The sequence below is a fragment of the Crotalus tigris genome, unplaced genomic scaffold (assembly GCF_016545835.1).
Source record: "Crotalus tigris isolate CLP2741 ecotype Arizona unplaced genomic scaffold, ASM1654583v1 scf7180000024427.8105951120:4207309, whole genome shotgun sequence".
NCBI classification, from domain to species: Eukaryota; Metazoa; Chordata; class Lepidosauria; order Squamata; family Viperidae; genus Crotalus; species Crotalus tigris.
Window position 1 is genome coordinate 2246847 of NW_024100595.1, and position 19854 is coordinate 2266700.

The 19854-nt window shown below is 43.1% G+C and overlaps 1 protein-coding gene across 1 annotated transcript in view; it reads left to right on the forward strand.

Moving 5' to 3' along the window:
* Positions 1–1435: 1435 nt before the first annotated feature.
* The window catches only part of ITGAL (integrin subunit alpha L), an 86531-nt gene continuing 68112 nt past the window's right edge, over positions 1436–19854 (forward strand). The window contains exon 1 of the mRNA XM_039330469.1: positions 1436–1658. Within this exon, the coding sequence (XP_039186403.1) occupies positions 1439–1658 (220 nt within the window). The 5' untranslated portion in view covers positions 1436–1438. The remainder of the gene's footprint in view (positions 1659–19854) is intronic.

Here is a 19854-nt window from a genome sequence, read left to right on the forward strand (position 1 = left end):
CTCCTGTTGTTCGCCTGGCTTTCATTTCCTCCAGTTTCTACCTGTGGCTAGCCTTGCCTTGAAGCTGAAAATAAGCTGTCTTCAAAATAGCATCTGCTTCTCTCTTCTGTCCTGCTCACGCCTAACAAACATTCAACTTTGGCAACTGACAGGCAGTCCTGGACTTATGACCGGAATTGAGCCCGGAATTAACAATATTGTAAGCCGTTCTGGTGGTTAAGCAGGTCTCCACACGACTACACCCAATTTTATGTAGTTTTTTAGTGGCAGTTGTTAAGTTGATGCCGTGATTATTAAGCGCGAACACCATGGTAGTTAAGTTTACACCACAGTTGTTAAGCAAAACCATTTTAGCCAATGGGCAGTTTTTGCCAGGAATCGAAAGTAAATGCCAGGTTTTGGCAAAAAAAAAAAAAAAGACTATAAATTTTGGTTGTGTGACTGTAAAAGATGCTGCAAAACGTCGTAAATGTGGGTGGATTGCTAAGCATGCAAAATACAATTACTTGACACAGGAGGAGGGGTGATGACCATTGGAATCCTAAAACTGGGTCCTAATTTGCTCTTGGGGGGGGGTCCATTGTAACTTTGAATGGTTGCTAAGTGATTGGTCATAAATTGAGGACTATCTGTACTAACCTGCATCCCTTTTTCTGCAGTAAGAAAAAGGCCTTGTGGATATTTGACAGATGTTTTAAAGCTATTTATGGGAGAAACAAAATATAAACAAAGGCAGGGGAAACAAAATATAAACAAAACCACAGATGGATGTCAGACTGAGACGGCTACTGACATGCTGCAAATGCTCTCGGTTGGAAACAGTTTTTCATGTGCTCAAACGCTGAAGTTGTTTGCTTCTTCTACGTTCAAAGGAGTCAGTATAAAAAGATTCCAAATCCTCAACTTTTTTGTGGAGAAAATAGATGGAGGAAGGAGCTGTATGTTTGCTGCTTTGAGTTACTTATAAAGTAAAAAAGGTGTGATAAAAGAAGAACATAAATAAATAAAAACTGCATCCTTTAAAATCTCCTCCCAAAGCAAACACAGGAAAAAAAATAAGATTTTTTTAATTGTCTGCCCCGATGAACTTTGCACCCAGAAGGTGCAAAACAGAAAAAGTGCGACTCACAACCCGAACATCCTGCTGATTTTGCATTACATGATTTTTAAGATGTTTTTTAAATGAAGTCCCTGGTGTCTCTCAGACAGCTTTTATTAAATCCACACAATCCCATTCAAGTTGATCGGATGCTAAATGTCCAGCATCGCACCAGCTTTCTGAGGGTTGCTCAAGGACCCCAATATTTAAAACTTAAATTGGCCATATTAGATGTCGTTCCCAGAGGGGGAAAAAAGAATCATATTCTTGAGAAGCTTTCTCTCCTCCTCTTTTCACTCCTCCCTCCCCTTCAGATCTTGCTGTGCAGAAGATTATTTGATGTCGAAATTCAGTCTCACTTCTTCCCATTTCTGGTTTTGGAGAGAAGTCTCGGTAGCTTTGGGGAGAAGAGGGGGCTATCAAATTAATGACCTGGTGGTGGGCTCTTCTGGCCATGAGCTCTGGAAAGTGATCTCTTTGCACCTGTTTTTCACCACCATGGCTGGCTTAGTGTTTCCACGCGGTTTGCTCACTCTGCTGCTCGGACTGTCTCTGCGAGGTAAGTTGGTCTTGTGGCCAAAGGAGAACAGACTGTGTAAATCCCACCAACTGAGTGAAAGTTTGGGGGTCCTCTCTGAGTATCTTTGCTGTTTTCTTTCTTAAAGATGGGTGATAGCTGAGAGGGATGGAGGTGAAGAACAAGTCATAAATGAGATTTCAAAGCCTGTATGTAGGGTTGAGGATCATGACTGAGCGCTCAACCGGAGACTCAAGGCGGAGCTGTTATTTAGCAAAAGGAGCATGTATCTTGTATGCAAAATTCTCGGATTTGATTCTGAGCACTTCCAGACATCATTCAAACTCAGACCAACTGCTAAAGGGTGGTTAAATTGCTAATCCTACGTATCCATGGCTTGTTACAGATTATTCTACTGTTTGCTACAATCTTCTGTGTCTGATAAATCTGGAGTAAAAAAAAAAAATCAAGGGGGAAAAGAAAAGTTGAATAATTGGCCAAAGTTACTTATAATGAAACAGTTCACCTGCTCTAATTTTGAACTAGGATGAACGATTTTTCACCGCAAAAATGGGGTTTCTTGTCTCTGAAAATGTAAAAATTGACAAATCGCACATACACTCTCTGCAACCACAGGAAGTGCCATCTGACCAGCATAAGATGCCATTGCAAAATGCAGTTAGCTGTGCTTTGCTGGATGGTTTGAAAAATGTTTATGGGTCTCTTAATCATGTTAAACCTGATTAGTGTAATGTATATATTTGGGGTTTTTTCTGTTCGTCCTCATAGCTGCTTCCTTGCCAATTCATTAGTTCCATGTGCAGTAATGCTAATTTTCCTTGAGATATTTATTGTGAATTGTTATTTATTTTAATTATATATTTTTTAATTTATCTGTATTTTCCTTTATTATTTTTATAAATAAGGCAAACATATCCAATTCATTTTCCTTCTCCTACAGCAACTCTGTGAGATGGGTTGGGCAGAGAGAGAGAGTGATTGGCCCAAGGTCACCCAACTGTCTTTCATGGCTAAAGAGAGACTTGAACTCACAACCTCCGGTTTTCTAGCCTTAACCTTAAGTGCCTTAACCACTATATCAGGTGTAGGCAACCTTGGCTCTTTTATGACTTGTGGACTTCAACTCCCAGAATTCCTGAGCCAGCATGGCTCAGCTTGGAAACCTCTCCCTTTCCCCTCAGCATGGCTGGCTCAGGAATTCTGGGAGTTGAAGTCCACGAGTCATAAAAGAGCCAAGGTTGCCTACACCTCCACTAGATCAAATTGGCTCTCTGTGCTAAATTTATAACCTGTCTTTTCTCCAGGAGCTCAACCTGACTCACTTACGGATTTCCTATCATTGTTCCTCACTATAATAACATCCCTGTGAGATTGTTTTATATTTCTCTTCTTTTAGCCTGCAAACTGCTGGCTCCCACCTTAAATGTCTGGAAATCTCTTACTAACAAAATTTACTTCAAATATTATGTTAGGTCACCATATTAAACCAGTCAGTAATTTGAAGATAGGGATATTTCTGAGATTCCAGGACCTTCTCCCAGAAACAATTCCTGTCAAAGAGAGCTGTGGCGCATTTTGTTATTCCACTTTGGTGTTGTGTAGGCTTTACCTCTTTTACCTGACATCCGCAACTTGTTGTAAAGTACTCAGAGTGGAGAAGTTGTTCCAAATGTTGCATCAACATTTAACACTGATGAGTCAATGCAGAGAACAAAACATATAGGTAGTCCTCGATTTATTAGATTAGATTAAATTAGATAACCTTTGTCAATTTTTACTATGGGCACAACGGCACACATTAAAAATGAAATTTAGTTGCTTACTCTCAAAGTGTACACATACATAGCACACATTTAAACATATTATAAACAACATATGTATACATCTACACCCTTACATATAAGTAACATATAAATATTAATCACAGTCCATCTTGAATATATAATGGAAGGAGGAAGCTTTAGCGTTCACAAGGTTAATACTATATGGCACAAAACTGTGACCGAATGTGGTTGTTCTGCTTCGGATACTATGGAGCCTCCTCCCAGAAGGTAACAAGGAAAACAGGTTGTGAAGAGGATGTGTAGCGTCCCAGACAATCTTGTGGACCCTGCTCAAGCATCACTTATATGCTATGTCCTGGATAGAAGGGAGGAAACTGCCAGTAATCTTTTCTGCCATCCTCACCACAATTTGCACAGCCTTCCTGTTGCTTAGCGACCATTGAAAGTTACAATGCCCCCCCCAAAAGGTAATGGCTGCCTCCCCCATTTTGATCGCTCACAATCAGCCCACATTTTTGACCATTTGCAGCATCCCACAGTCACATGACCATGATTCATGATGATTTGCTGAAAACTAGCATTTACTTTCAGATTTTGGCAAAGTACCCCATAGCGAACAGTAGTTCGCTTAATGACCTCTGGCAGTCTCTTAACAACTACTGTGAAAAACAATGATAAAATCATGTCATAACCCACTTTACGACCATCACGACTTACAACCGTAATGGCCGGGTTCCATTTGGATTATAAGTCAAGGACTATCCATAGATGCTTTGATTCCATTAAAAAAAATATTCAGTCTCAATAGAAGTTGATGAAATAACTCTGATTGCAAATTCTATGAATGAGAAATGGGTAGGGCAAAAACAAGAGGATTTAGCTTTCAGAGTTAAAATAATAATAATAATAGCAACAACAACAGCAGCAGCAGCAACAACAACAATAAAAACAACAACAAAAACAACAACAATAATAATAGAGTTGGAAGAGACCTTGGAGGTCTTCTAGTCCAACCCCCTGTTCAAGCAGGAAACCCTATACCATTTCAGACACATGGGTGTTGTAACTCTGACCTCTCATGGCAACAATGGCAACTACCACACCTTCCAGCTTTTCAAAAAGCAGAGTTGTCATACTCTCTTATATTAGCAGGGGCGGACAATTATGGCAACGTTACGACCTGTGAACTTCAACTCCCAGAATTCCTGAGCCAGCCATGCAGGTTCAGGAATTGTAGGAGTTGAAGTTCACAGGTCATAAAGTTGCCATAGTTGCCCACCGCTGCTCTATCTATATAGTATCATTGGATATTTCGTTCGTTCTAAAAAATGACAGTCACCACTGCAGAAACATTTTTAGTAGGGTCTATTGCTCAGTACACAGTTAAATTTTATTTATTTATTTATTTATTTATTTCACACCAGAAGGTTGATGCCAAGTGTGCTGTCTGGAATAACTAAGTAATTTTTAAATTGTTTTCTAATTTTAGAATTGTAAGCTGCCTAGAATCACTTGGTTGAATTGGGAGGCTATAGGAAACTAACTAATAACTAACTTAATCAATGCTTCTGACATTAAATCCATCACCATTTTCTGGTTTCTGGTCAGGAACTATGCGATCTCATTTTGGATTTCTTTATAAGGTTGTGATGTAGTAGGGTTTTTTTAAAAAATGCTCCTTGAATATAGCATCAAACTCCCCAGTTTGAAGGATACTTCTATAGTTTGACATGCAGCACTTATGCTAAGTGTCATGCAATGTCAATCATTCTCACAATGGCAACTGGTTTCTTTCCCAGAACATTTAGCTCTTAAAGAGGCGTAATTTTTCCTTGAGACCAATCACCATTCTAGATAACTTTAGAGCAGTGGTTCTCAACCTTTTTAATGCCGCGACCCCCAACCGGTCGTAAGTCAAGGACTACCCAACCGGTCGTAAGTCGAGGACTGCCCAACTGGTCGTAAGTCGAGGACTTTCCCTGCCCAGAAGCACCGCGCATGCGTGGTGCCACCCCCTGCGCCAGCCGAGGCGTAGTTGGAAAGTGGCAGACACGGCGCAGGCTGACCACCGGCTGGGCCACCAGCTGGCCCAGCCCAAGGGAGGTAAGGCACCTGCCAGGCCCCACGCGTGCCAGCAACCCTCCCTGCGCCCACCTCCCACCCCTGGCCCTCTTTTACTTACATTTTTAGTAGTTGCTCACAGGGAGGGGTGGAAACTTCCAGACAACTCGCCTTCACTGCAGACAATTTGCAGCACCGTTTGCAGAATGGGACTTTTGGCGGGCTCAGCAGGGCAGAGACAGCCTGGACAATTCCTATTGGCTTTTGAAAGCCAATAGAATTAGACTCTATTCAAAAGAGTCTATTCTATTGGCTTTCAAAAGCCAATAGAATAAAAGGGAGTAGTACAGCTAAGGAAAAGGGGAAAAAAATGGCGGACTGCGTTGTTTGGCGACCCCCGTGAAATGGTCGTTTGACCCCAAATGTGGTCCTGACCCACAGGTTGAAAACTGCTGCTTTAGAGGTTTTCTGCATTACAGTATAGCTTTAAGCCATTTTGTCGATTAACTGGTTGGAAATGAACTTAAGGAATCACTTTCCAGATTTCATCTCCTTCCTCTAGTTTGGCCATAATGGTGGATTCTCGTGATCCTTTAACCATCTCACCTGTACACCAATTATGTTATTTTCTGTGTGTCAATCTTTGAGGGAATGTGGTTTCCAACGATGGATATTTTGTATGGGTCTCCTTGTGATTGGTGGTGTGTCCAGTGGGGAAGGAAGGAAGGAAGGAAGGAAGGAAGGAAGGAAGGAAGGAAGGAAGGAAGGAGAAGGAGGAGAAGGAGAAGGAGAAGGAGAAGGAGAAAGAGAAGAATTTGTGTCTTATTTGGGACTTGTGTCTTATTTAATGGGTAGATTTTCACTTCTTCACAAATAAATTTATTTTAAAAAGTGTCATCCACTGATGAAATGAAGAAAACAGTCCAGGTTGACTGAATTAGATCCCTTGAAAAGGGGAGTGTCAGCTCAGGATGAAATGTCCAGAGAGGGCAGTAACCAGTGACCCCAGCATGGAAGTAGCATAGACTGGCCAATCAGAGTGAAAACATTTGTCTATACAGATAGTCCTCAACCTACCACCACAATTGAGCCCAACATTCATGTTGCTAAGTAAGAAATGGGTTAGGTGAGTTTTGCCCCTTTTTATGACCTTTCTTGACACATTTATTAAGTGAATCACTGCAGTTGTTAAATTAGTAACCCGGTTGATAAGTGAATCTGGTTTCCCCGTTGACTTGTCAGAAGATTGCAAAAGGTGATCACATGACCCCGGGACACTGCAACTGTCATAGATGTGAGTCAGTTGCCAAGCATCCGAAAGTAAATCACATGGCCCTGGGGATGCTGCAATGGTTGTAAGTGTGAAAAACGGTCATAAGTCACTTTTTTCAATGCTGTTGTAACTTGAACAGCCAGTAAGTGAACTGTTGTAAGTTGAGCACTACCTGTAATGAAGTTAAGCTCAACTCATAAATTGGACCAAAGTGGTGGACAGAGGTTGTTTTGGAGGGGGGTACTGGGGGAGGCAGACATCACACATTCCTGTCCTCAAGATATATTAGCAACCTGTCCTCTCGTGGAGGTAAGGCTGATGGTTGTGAGGATCAGCGGTACAGTTCCCCCCCCCAACATTTGCTTGAGTAAATCCATTGGAGATGCAGAGATGGATACTGTTGTGGTGTCTGATAAAGTGGAAGGTTAGGCACTTCACCCAGTTTAAGAAAATTGGCCCAGTGCAATCCCAGGCCTCCTAGATAATATTGGAACCTTCTAGGACAGTGATGGCGACCCTTTCAGAGACCAAGTCCCCAAACTGCAAACCAAACCCCACTTATTTATCGCTGGGTGCCAGGTGGGCATGGCCCACTGGGTGGGCGTGGCTCTGGTGGTCATGGCAGACTGGGTAGGTGTGGCCAAGGTGGGTGTGGTCACCTCGATGTTGCTCATGGGGAGGGATGCCTGTGGGGGCCGCGCAGGGTTGGGGGAGATCCAGAGGGTCTCTGGTGGGTGGGGCGGTGGGCAGGAGGCTCGTCCTGCGGGGTGAGGCAAGGTGAGACAGGGCGGGAGTGCCATTGTTGCAGGGCAAGGCAAGGCAGGGGCCGGGCAGGTGCTGCCTGACACCGTTGGCCCCTGCACACAGAGGCCAGCGAGCGCATGGGTGCTGGGATGCATCCGGCCATGTGAGACCTCGGTGAGTTAGCGGGCAGCTGGTTGAAAAGGGACGGTTGCCATCTCTGGGGCATGGTGCACGTGCCCACAGAGAGGTCTCCAAGTGCCGCCTCTGGCATGTGTGCCATAGGTTCGCCACCATTGTCCTAGGATACGGGTCTTTCATATACTCATCACAAGAAGTAGGGAACCCATTAAACAACAAATTGATCAACGATGGAGAACAAGTCCCATTTGTAATAAAAAAAAATTGCATTCTGTTTCTTCTTTCTCCTGCCAGGATGGTGATATAAAGGATGACAGCCTCACACTTTGGGACAGGAAAGGCAATTAACGCTTGTGCATTGCTTTTAATTTTAATTAATTAAGTAAATAATGTACACAAAAAAAGAAGGAACTAAATAAAGAATAGACAAGGTTATAAGGACAAACACACACAATAAATAAATAAATAGAAAGTTTCCATGTATTCTAAGAGTCGACAAAACTATACCCACTGCAATTAACATCATAAAAATAACCTGATTTGACAAAAGTACCATTATTGCCCCGAGACTTCGTTATTCTAAGTCAGTGGTGGCGAACTTATGGCACGCATGCCAGAGGCGGCACTCAGAGCCCTCTCTGTGGGCACGCACGCCATTCTCCGGAGATGGCAACCGTCCCTCTTCAACCAGCCACCCGCTAACTTGCTGAGGTCCCATGAGGCCGGATGCATCCCAGCATCGCCTCCTCAGCTGTTGGCCATCTGTCCAGCTCAGAGGTGGCTTCTCTGAACTGCTGGTGGCGGCCTGCGGAGCCCCAGAGTGTGCCAGTCGACGGACACTGTTGGCTCCTCACCCCACAGGACCCTCCTGCCCACTATCCCACCTGCCAGATCCCCTGGGTCTCCCCCACCCTGCCCGGCCCCCACAGGCATCCCTCCCCATGAGCAACATCGAGGTGATCACGCCCACCTTGGCCACACCCACCCAGTCTGCCATGACCACCACAGCCACACCCACCCAGTGGGCCACGCCCAACTGGCACCCAGAGATAAATAAGTGGGTTTTGGGTTGCAGTTTGGGCACTCGGTCTCTAAAAGGTCCACCATCACTATTCTAAGTTTTTTACATTCACAAATCATTTGTTAAATTTTCAAGAAATTTCCAACATTGAGCAGTAATTGGTTTTGCTGCTAAAAGTAAATAGATAGCCATCTTATTTTTAAGGGAATTGTTGAATCATAAAAAGCCTAGCTTTGGAGAGCATTCAGTTCATCCTTTTGATATTATCTTCATCGGAAAGTTAACTATATACCAGCCCTAAATTAACAGTGCAAACGGTCTTCATGGATATCTGACAAAGGTGATGTTAAAATTATGTATTGAAAACCATCAAGTTATTGGATACAAAAATCATCAGGCAGTCAAACTCTTTTAGACCAAATCTACCCATTAGAGATTGAAACTCAAGTACTTTGGCCACCTAATGAGAAGGAAGGACTCACTGGAGAAGTGCCTAATGCTGGGAAAGATCGAGGGCAACAGAAGGAGGGGACAACAGAGAATGAGGTGGCTGGATGGAGTCACTGAAGCAGTAGGAGTGAACTTAAATGGACTCCAAAAGATGATAGAGGACAGGAAGACCTGGAGGAATGTTGTCCATGGGGTCGCGATGGGTCGGACATGACTTCGCAACTAACAACAACAACACCCATTAGAGAACAGAATTGTATTAACCATTGAATAGACTTGTCTGCTTCAAGAGAATTGAAGAAGATGGTGATGAAATCATGATTTAATTGATGTCATTGCATTCTTCACACACATGGATCCAAAACTGATGAAAGTCTCAATTGCAACAGTACTACACTATACATAATACATAGCAAAACATGCAAGCACTCAAATATGTGGACTTTTGGACCTTAATGTATTCTCCTTCATCAAGCTGAAGTTCCAGTTTGATGGACAAATATACAAACCTATTGAAGGAACACCCAAAAGACCACTCATCTCAAGATTCATAACAGAAATAGTAAAGCAACTCCTGAAAAAAATAGTCCTCCCACAGATACAATCTGTATGATTCTATTATATGGAGGACACATTCATCATTATCAAAAAAGATCACTTAAAACAGGGGTCTGCAACTTTGACAACTTAAAGACTTGTGGACTTCAACTCCCAGAATTCCTCAGCCAGGCACGCTGGCTGAGGAATTCTGGAAGTGGAAGTCTACAAGTCATAAAAGGGCCATGTTTGAAGACCCTTGACTTAGAACCATGTATAATTCCATGCAAAGAGAACTATAAGAAGAGAACAGCAATAAATGAGTCTTGCTGCACATGCTCATCAGCAAGAAAATGACAAACTATAAATGTAGGTGTAGTCCAAACAACCCCAACAGTTAAGTACTCAATTATCACAGAACAAAGTCGCACATAAGAAGCTGTGTCTGAACTTTCTATGGTCAAGCAAAAATGCACTCTATTAACCCAGAACTCCAAAAAAGCAGAAACAAAAAAGGAGAAATATAGCATGCTCCAAAACTATGGATAGCCACACAGCTTCCTCAAAAAAATATCTTTCCATGCATCCACTACAAAATTTGCCCAATTGATGAACAGAATATTTTCCCCCTCCCATTCATGTCGGAGACACTATTTAAGGTGTTTCTGGGTTGAAAGGATTAGCCAGTGACACCCTTGAGGGCTCCTTTCATGTCCCCTTCAAGGGGTGGGAGCAAATGAGGGGAGATCACCCCACCACGCAGCAATACTTAGGTCTCAAACACTGGCTTGCTACCTCCAACCCAACATCCTAACCATATGACCCATTGTACTCCAACAGAATAACTTTACCTTGTATGAAAAATATCTCTGAAGCTTCCAACATACCATCCTTAGGCATCATAATAGCTAATAAACCAACAAAATCTATCTACAGCATGAACTCAAAGGCCCAATACAGGAATTATCTACAACATACAATTCAAGGATTATATAGGGCAACAGACAGAAAATTGAGAGAATGCATCCATGAGGAGATTTAATAAAACCTCCTTAATTTCATAACACATTGATCAGTTCAGCCAACATTTCAATTAGAAAACTTTAGACATCTTTAAACCAAACCTGGTACATAAATGCAAGAGAATTCCTACAGGTGTGGCACTTTGACCATGAACACATCCATTGAGATAAGATCCATAAACCACTCAAGAATGGAAGCTACCAAAGATCAAGCAAAACAAGACCTAAACACATCCTTCCTCGGCTTACCTCTTAATCAACTCCCAATGAAGCAGGAACCAGCACTAGGTAAACAAAAAAGAGATACCTAGCCAAAAATCAGTCAGGAAAGAAACAATGCCCCAATCAAGGTTGGTAGAAAAAAGCTACAACACAGAAAGAGCCAACAAGCTCATTTCTCCCTGCACTGATGATGCTACCCAGCCTGGTAATGAAAGGTGCTCATGAATAGAAGGGATTATTCTGAGCCTCTTTAGACCGCCTCCTTCCCCAGGACTGACTTGTCATTTCTCCTTCAACGGTTCATTCATTCTTCATCAGAGTTATCTCCATATTTCTTTATACTCAGCAGTTGATGGCCTGTCCTCAGATGGGGTCACATTAGAGCAGTGGTTCTCAACCTTTTTAATTCTGTGACCCCCAACCGGTCGTAAGTCGAGGATTACTCAACCAGTCGTAAGTCGAGGACTACTAAACTGGTGCAGCACCATTTGCAGAATGGGACTTTTGGCGGGCTCAGCAGGGCAGAGACAGCCTGGACAATTCCTATTGGCTTTTGAAAGCCAATAGAATTAGACTCTATTCAAGAGAGTCTATTCTATTGGCTTTCAAAAGCCAATAGAATAAAGGAGTAGCACAGCTAAGGAAAGGGGGAAAAAAATGGCAGACTGTGTTGTTTGGTGACCCCCATGAAATGGTCGTTCGACCCCAAATGGGGTCCCGACCCACAGATTGAGAACCACTGCATTAGAGCTTCCAAACTTGGACTGCAAAAATTGAGATGGCCATTAGATGACAGCAAAGAGGCATTTCTTTGCTGCCATCTAGTGGTTCGTAGATTTTTTTCCAATCCACAGCTAATACAAATAGTCCTCAATTTACGACCACAATTGGGACCAGAATTTCTGTTACTAAACAAATAACTCCAGCCTATCCTGACAAGGGCTTGAGGAAAGAAATGGCTTGAAAAGTGATTTCCAGAACTGCCTCCCTCAATGGCCCATTGTTTCTCCTCAGTTGAGGAGTTCATTTATGCTGCTTCTGGCATGGGATAAGACCATCTGGTCTGGATAGCCATTAGATGACAGCAAGAGCTGTAGGGAAAACTGCTTTTTCCTGGCATCTCATGGTCATCTGTGTTCCTCCACCCTGAATCTAGTAGCCTTAAGTGGGTTGGTGCTGACAGAAGACATTGGAGACATTGTGGTAGGATCGACAGAGCTTGGCTCACTCTGAGCTAGCAGCCAAACTGCATGTGTGGCCCTCAGTGTTTGGCTGAGCCTCACCCATCTGCAGATACCTCAGCCCTTCTCCAGCAAAAGCCCTTCTCCACAGGTCAGACTGTGGCAATAAGATTTCCTGTGTTGTTGTCTCTACCACAAAGGAACCACTCAGAACCATCATGTTCCTTCAAGAAAAGGCCCTCTGCAGCTACTGGGCCTGACTTAAAGCAAACTCTCGCCTGATTGTTTGCATTTTTTATAATTTGCTTGGTTAGGGAAGGTGTAAATGTGCTTTACACTTCTCTCCCATCCACACTCATAGTATCTCATATGTAGAATTTTCTCTCCCTTCCCTTGAGTGATTTGCTAATTGCTGGTCAGCCCTGCATCTACAGTGCTGAAGTCTCGGTGAAAAAGCAATGGTTTAGACCAGCGTTTCTCAACCCTGGCCACTTTCAGATATAACAACGATGGACATATAATTGCTAAAATGTTTAAATTGTTGAAATTTAGAATAGAATAGAGCTGGAAGGGACCTTGGAGGTCTTCTAGTCCAGCCCCCTGCTCAAGCAGGAGAACCTATTTCATTTGAAATAGAAGAATAAGAGACAAAGGTTTAGCCCACTTTATCATATATTCAACTCCCAGAATTCCCCAGCCAGCAATGTTAAGTTTGCTTTAAAATATAGAACTATAAAAATCGGGAGCTTTATTTGTGAAATGGTCTTGACTGATTGTATCTTGTCAAATAGGTGTCAATTCTCACCAATCAAACCACAAGCTTTCTCCAGGAAGATTTATCTTCAACCTGGTCCTTCAGATCTTTCATTAATGAACCCATAATTGCTATAATTTCTTCATCCACCTTGCTGCTACATCCTCCACTTACAACAGCTCAATTACTGATCGTTCAAAGTTACAACGCACTGAAAAAAGTGACATGACCATTTTTTCACACAACTATTGCAGCATCCCCCATGGTCACGCAATCGAAATTCAGCGGCTTGGCAACTCAGTCATATTTATGATGGTTGCAGTGTCCCAGGATCATGTGATCACCTTTTGCAAAATTTCTGACAAACAAAATCAGTCGGAAAGCCAGATTCACTCAACAACTGTGGTACTAACTTAAAAACTGCAGTGATTCGCTTAGCAAATGTGGCAAGAAAGGTCGTAAAATGGGGCAAAACTCACTTAACAAATGTCTCGGTTAGCAACGTAAGTTTTGGGCTCAGTACTGATTTGCAGGGTTAGGCAACCGTGGCTCTTTTATGACTTGTGGACTTCAACTTCCAGAATTCCTGAGCCAGCCATACTGAGGGGAAAAGGAGAGTTAAGCTGAGCCATGCTGGCTCAGGAATTCTGGGAGTTGAAGTCCAGAGTCATAAAAGAGCCAAGGTTGCCTACCTCTGGGTTAGGGTTAGGGTAGAGGACTATCTGTTTGTTCTCTTCTCCTCTGATCTTCCACTTTCCCAGCATGATAAGACTTATTAAGGGAGCAAAGCCTTTGCACAGTTATGTTCCCAAAGCATGGTTCTGTAACTTGAGACTGGTGATTGATATTCCAAGTGAAAATTCTTGAAATTCTGTATTGTTTGATGATCCATTTGTTTACTTTCCAGGCTGTCTGTGGTATTTTCAGCCATTTTCTCCAAAATCAAAGTTGTGATGTGATCCTACTGTTATATAAATATTGGAAATGTGTGACTTATAATTTTATTCCCTCAACACACTGAGGTAGGGTGTCAGCCATTCAAAGTACAGTAGTCCAAAGGAGAAACCCAAACCACTATCTTTACATTGAGAATCTTGCAAATCTGAAAGAACTTCTCCTTTTCCTCACCTTTACTTTCCAAAGAACTACAGAGGTTTTTTTTCTGAGATGCTTCCCATGCCTCCCTTCCTTCTGTGGGCTGAGACATCTCGTGTCTGACCATTTCCCCCTAGACTCTGACTCTTCTTCCTCCTGTTTCCCAAGGTCAATTTTACAGACCATTACATTAGGCTGACAAATCTGAACTGGGAATAAAAATAGCCGGTGGCCATTTAGTGATCAGGTACTTTTTTTAAGCCAAAGTATAGTGTCCCTAGTACAGAGGTAGTCAACCTTGGCTCTTTTATGACTCGTGGACTTCAACTCCCAGAATTCCTGAGCCAGCATGGCTCAGCATGGAAACCTCTCCCTTTCCCCTCAGCATAGCTAGCTCAGGAATTCTGGGAGTTGAAGTCCACGAGTTATAAAAGACCCAAGGTTGCCTACCCCTGCTCTAGTATGTAGAGATGCGAAGGCCTGGAAAAAAAAAACGGAAAAATGTGGAAAACAACAGAGCTTTTTTTCTGTTTTTTTTTCTTTTTTTTCCAAAGCCATTTGGAAAAAAAACAAGAAAAAAACTCTGTTTTTTCCCCCAATTTTTTCAGTTTTTTTCCAGGCCTTCCCATCGCTAATCTGTACCCTACTCCTACCCTAAGAGCCGTGGTGGCACAGTGGCTAGAATGCTGTATTGCAGTCTACTTCTGCTGACTGCCGGCTGCCAGCAGTTTGATTCTCACCGGCTCAAGGTTGACTCAATCTTCCATTCTCCCGAGGTTGGTAAAATGAGGATCCCAATTGTTGAGGGGGCAATAGGCTGACTCTGTAAACCGCTTAGAGAGGGCTGTAAAGCACTGTGAAGTATATAAGTCTATTATTACCCAGAAGAGGGGAAGTCACACTCCAGTCAGCCCCATGTGGTGCTGCATAAATCACACATAAACACCCACATGTAATGAACACTGTTTCCCCTACCTTGTTTTCTTTTTACATATAACAGCATATAAATAAACACAGTCTAAAGAAAAAACAGAGTATATCAGCCCTAATTAGGATTATTAAATATCTGAACAGGCAAAAAAGAACATGGACAATTAGAAAAAGGGGGGGGGAGGACAAAAACTGCAAAAAAATTATTTAGCCTTACATGTATATAAAATTACTTTTTACGGCATCAGAAAAAGATTTTTCAATCACAATATTTTTCCAACAAAGCATTCTTTTCAAGAATCTATGCTTGTGACAACAAAGAATCGGTGATGGGGAAAAGAAAGAACAGGCAATCTAATACAGTCAAAGAACACAAAAGTTTCAGTCGCTACTGTTGTGAAGAGTCCAGAAAAGAGAAAAACAAGGAACTCAGAAAACCAGACAATATTCGATTTTGAACCTATGCCTGAAATGAGATGAAAAGGAGGATGTGGTTCATTTTGCCTGAAGTCTGGTAACCTTAGCCCTAACCCAGGGGTAGGCAACCTTGGCTCTTTTATGACTCGTGGACTTCAACTCCCAGAATTCCTGAGCCAACATGGCTCAGCTTGGAAACCTCTCTTTTTCCCCTCAGCATGGCTGGCTCAGGAATTCTGGAAGTTGAAGTCCATGAGTCATAAAAGAGTTGAAGTCCACAAGTCATAAAAGAGCCAAGGTTGCTTACCCCTGCCCCAACCAATAATCCAGCTGGAGCGTTGTTGATCAGAGGACGTTCCTGAACTATTTTGAAAGCAATACATACTATAACACTCAACCAGCAGAGGGGTGTAAGAAAAATTCTAAATCAGGGTTTTCCAACCAGCAATTTAATATGCGTGGACTTCAATTCCCAGAATTCCCCAGCCAGCACACCCCGGCACAGCTGGCTAGGGAATTCTGGGAGTTGAAATTCATGTGTTTTAAGGTGCCAAGGTTGGAAAACCCTGTTCTAAATGGAAGGCTGCTAATCCTAAGAATTGATTTCATTTACAAACTTCAAACGAGAAATGAGACAAGGTGATAGTGCATAAAAAGTCTGCCTTGGTGCCCTGCCTTATTGCAGCCAGCTCTGTCATTGGACCAAGATGGAAAGGAGATGCAGAGTTGGCAAAAGCTAGCACATTATGTTTTGTTTTTTCCCCCAATATGTGGGAAAGCAGTAGCATTTCCTCTAGCTGCAGTTTCAGTGGAGAGAAATAAAATGTTGCAATGATTCCGCTTCTCAGCACAGGAATGCAATTTTGCAAGCCGCCTTGAGTGACCTCTTTGGAAGTTGGGCAGCTATGTAAATTTGTTTAATAAATAAATACAATGAAATAAATGTAACACCACAATGGTAGGATGGAGAGTACAGGTAGTCCTCGACTGTTATCCACAATTGAGCCCAAAATTTATGTTGCCAAGTGAAGCATTTGTTAAGTGAGTTTTGCCTCATTTTATGACCTTTCTTAATAATAATAATAATATAAAGTTGGAAGGGACCTTGGAGGTCATCTAGTCCAACCCCCTGCTCAGGCAGGAAACCCTACACCATTTTGGACAAATGACTGTCCAGTCTCTTCTTGAAAACTTCCAATGTTGGAGCATTCACCGCTTCTGGAGGCAGGTTGTTCCACTGGTTAATTGTTCTCACTGTCAGGAAGTTTCTCCTTAGTTCTAGGTTGCTTCTCTCCTTGATTAGTTTCCATCCATTGCTTCTTGTCCTGCCCTCAGGCGCTTTGGAAAATAGCTTGACTCCCTGTTCTTTGTGGCAGCCCCTGAGATATTGGAATACTGCTATCATGTCCCCCCTCATCCTTCTCATCATTAAACTAGACAGACCCAATTCCAGCAGCCGTTCCTTATATGCTTTACCCTCCAGTCCCCTAATCATCTTTGTTGCTCTTCTCTGTACTCTTTCTAGAGTCTCAACATCTTTTTTACATTGTGGTGACCAAAACTGGATACAGTATTCCAAGTGTGGCCTTACAAAGGCATTGTAAAGTGGTATTAATATTTCACGCGATTTTGATTCTATCCCTCTGTTAATGCAGCCTAGCACTGTGTTGGCTTTTTTGGCAGCTGCAACACACTGCTGGCTCATATTTAGTTGATTGTCCACTAGGTGTCCACTAAGTGTCTTGCCACAGTTGTTAAGTGAATCATTACAGTTGTTAAGTTAGTAACATTGCCGTTAAGTGAATCTGGCTTCTCAGTTGACTTTGCTTGTCAGAAGGTTACAAAAGGGGATCACGTGAATCCTGGGGCAGAAATATGAACCAGTGGTCAAGCATCCACATTTTGATCATGTGACCAAAGGGGATGCAGCGATGGCCGTAAGTGTGAAAAATGGTCATTAGTCACTTTTTTCCAGTGCCGTTGTAACCGTGGATGGTCACTAAATGAACTGTTGTAAGTCGAGGATTACCTGTACTGTAGGGGTAAGGACAGATTTTAGACATTCATTTATTAATTCATTCAGCAAATCTCTACCCTGCCCCTCTCGTCTAAGTAATTCTGAATGGCTGACAAACCGCCTCATAAAATAATGTAAAAACATGACTAAAAGCACAGTTGAGAGGAAAATGAAAAGTAAGGTTAAAATTTACCAAATTAAAAGTAAGAAATCAAAATTAAAAAATTAACGAGGCAGAAGGAGTGCCCTCAAGCTGCCCACTACACTACCTGCAAGATTGCATCACACTCTTTGACTCCCAGGTCTTAAACCTCTTCTGGAAGGCCTGAAAGTGGGGGTCCACCTGATTTCTGGGGGTAAGATACTTGAAAGAATGGGGAGGGTGCCTGAGAAGGCCCACCTCCTAGATCCCACAATTCAAAATTCTTTAACCGATGGATGTCCTCCCTACCTGACCAGGTGGGACAGGTCAATGAAATTGGGATGAGATGGTTCCTGAGCCGCTATAGTTCTGACTGCAGTGGGCTTAATTTCAGCAGGGCTACTGAGGCTACTTCAAGTCTAGAAAGCTTAGAAGACCCCAGACATTTTTTAGAAATATATCTGAGGTGTAATCCAGTTCCTTCCTCTTCCTCTTCTCTTTCTAGAGCAGTGGTTCTCAACCTTTTTAATGCCACGACCCCCCAACCGGTCATAAATTGAGGACTACTCAACCGGTCGTAAGTCAAGGACTACTCAACAGGTGCAGCACCGTTTGCAGAAGGGGGCTTTTGGTGGGCTCAGCAGGGCAGAGACAGCCTGGACAATTCCTATTGGCTTTTGAAAGCCAATAGAATTAGACTCTATTCAAGAGAGTCTATTCTATTGGCTTTCAAAAGCCAATAGAATAAAAGGGAGTAGCACAGCTAAGGAAAAGGGGGGGAAATGGCAGACTGCGTTGTTTGGCGACCCCCGTGAAATGGTCGTTCGACCCCAAATGGGGTCCCGTCCCACAAGTTGAGAACCACTGTTCTAGAGACCCTTGGGAGAAAGAATGCTTCTGGATTTGATTGCAACAGCATTGCTCTGCAAGGGATCAAGTTTTATTTTAAGTTGAAGGCAATAGAGAAAGTACAGAATTTTGCACTACTGCTTATATGGCACGGAAGGAGAGAAACACAGAGAATAAGAAAGGGAGAGAGAAAAAATTGGGGGGGGAGGGAGAGAGAGGCTAAATCTGAATAGGAATACAGTAAAATACTGGGGAAAAGACAACCGGCATGGGGAGGGGAGAAAGTGCACAGGAGGGAGCATCCATGAATGTAGGTATGTCCCAATGTGTTTTGCCAAGGGCCCCCAGTGCTCCCTTGTTTTTTGAGGGATGCCTAGCTCCCTAATCAGCTCTGTGGGCACCATTGAGTGTGTCATTTTTCTGTCTAAATTAAGAACACTGAGAGGCAAATAATGCGTCTTCTGTCACTTCCCTCCCTATAGGAGTTATATCTGGGAATTGGCCTCACTAGATAGAAAACTGGGAATTGACTGGAAATGGAAAGAAATTGATAGAAAACTGAGAATTGAAAGAAATTAACAGAATAACAGAGTTGGCAAAGACCTTGAAGGTCTTCTAGTCCAACTTCCTGCTCAAGCAGAAAACTCTGGTTCATTTCAAACAGATGGTTGTGCAGTGTCTTCTTAAAAACCTCCAGGGTTGGAGCCCCCAAAACTTCCGGAGGCAAGTTGTTCCACTGATTAATTGTTCTAACTGTCAGGAAGTTTCTCCTTAGTTCTAGGTTGCTTCTCTCCTTGATTAGTTTCCATTCATTGCTTCTTGTCCTGCCCTCAGGTGCTTTGGAGAATAGGTTGACTCCCCTCTTCTTTGTGGAAGGCCCCCAGATATTGAAACTGTTGCGTCCTTGGCGGGAAAACAGACACGAGAAGCAGCTGGAGTTCTCAGTTTCTTTTATTCAGCGTTCAGCTTACAGGAAGATGGCTTCAGCCTCGCCCAAACGCCTCGCAGCCTCTTATATAGGCAACTCCCGGGTAAATGGGTTACTTTTCCCGCGCCAGCACCCGCGCATGCGCACGGCGCTGGCGACAGCCTGTCTGGTCCCGGGCAGCTTTGCACCTGCCCGGGACTGCCTGCAAACGCCCGAGCCGTTTGCAAAGGCTCGGGACATAACACCCCTTTCCCCCGGGCTAAAACTACTACCAACATACAACATTTATTTTATATGACATTTTGCTCCCCAGTGCTCCCACTGTTTACTGGCCTTTGCCTTGCCAGCAATGTTATGTAGTCTTCTAGGTACTTGGGAGATTTCTTTGCTCTCTGTGACCTTCTTAGCTGTGGATTACTGGCATAAGTCCCCTGACTGGAGGGAGGCGTGAGCCTGTTCTCTCTATTGTGTCCTGGTGTCTTCCAAGGACTGTGCCCCGATGCCTGGCCTGCTTGCTTGCCCACCGGGCTCGTCAGGCCAGGGCTTCTGTTACTTTGTGACCTGGTTGACCTACCTAGCTGTAGACCCTCAGGCCCCTTGAAGTGATAGCCGCTGCTGGGCGTCTCTGTAGAACCTCCTAGGTCAGTCCAAG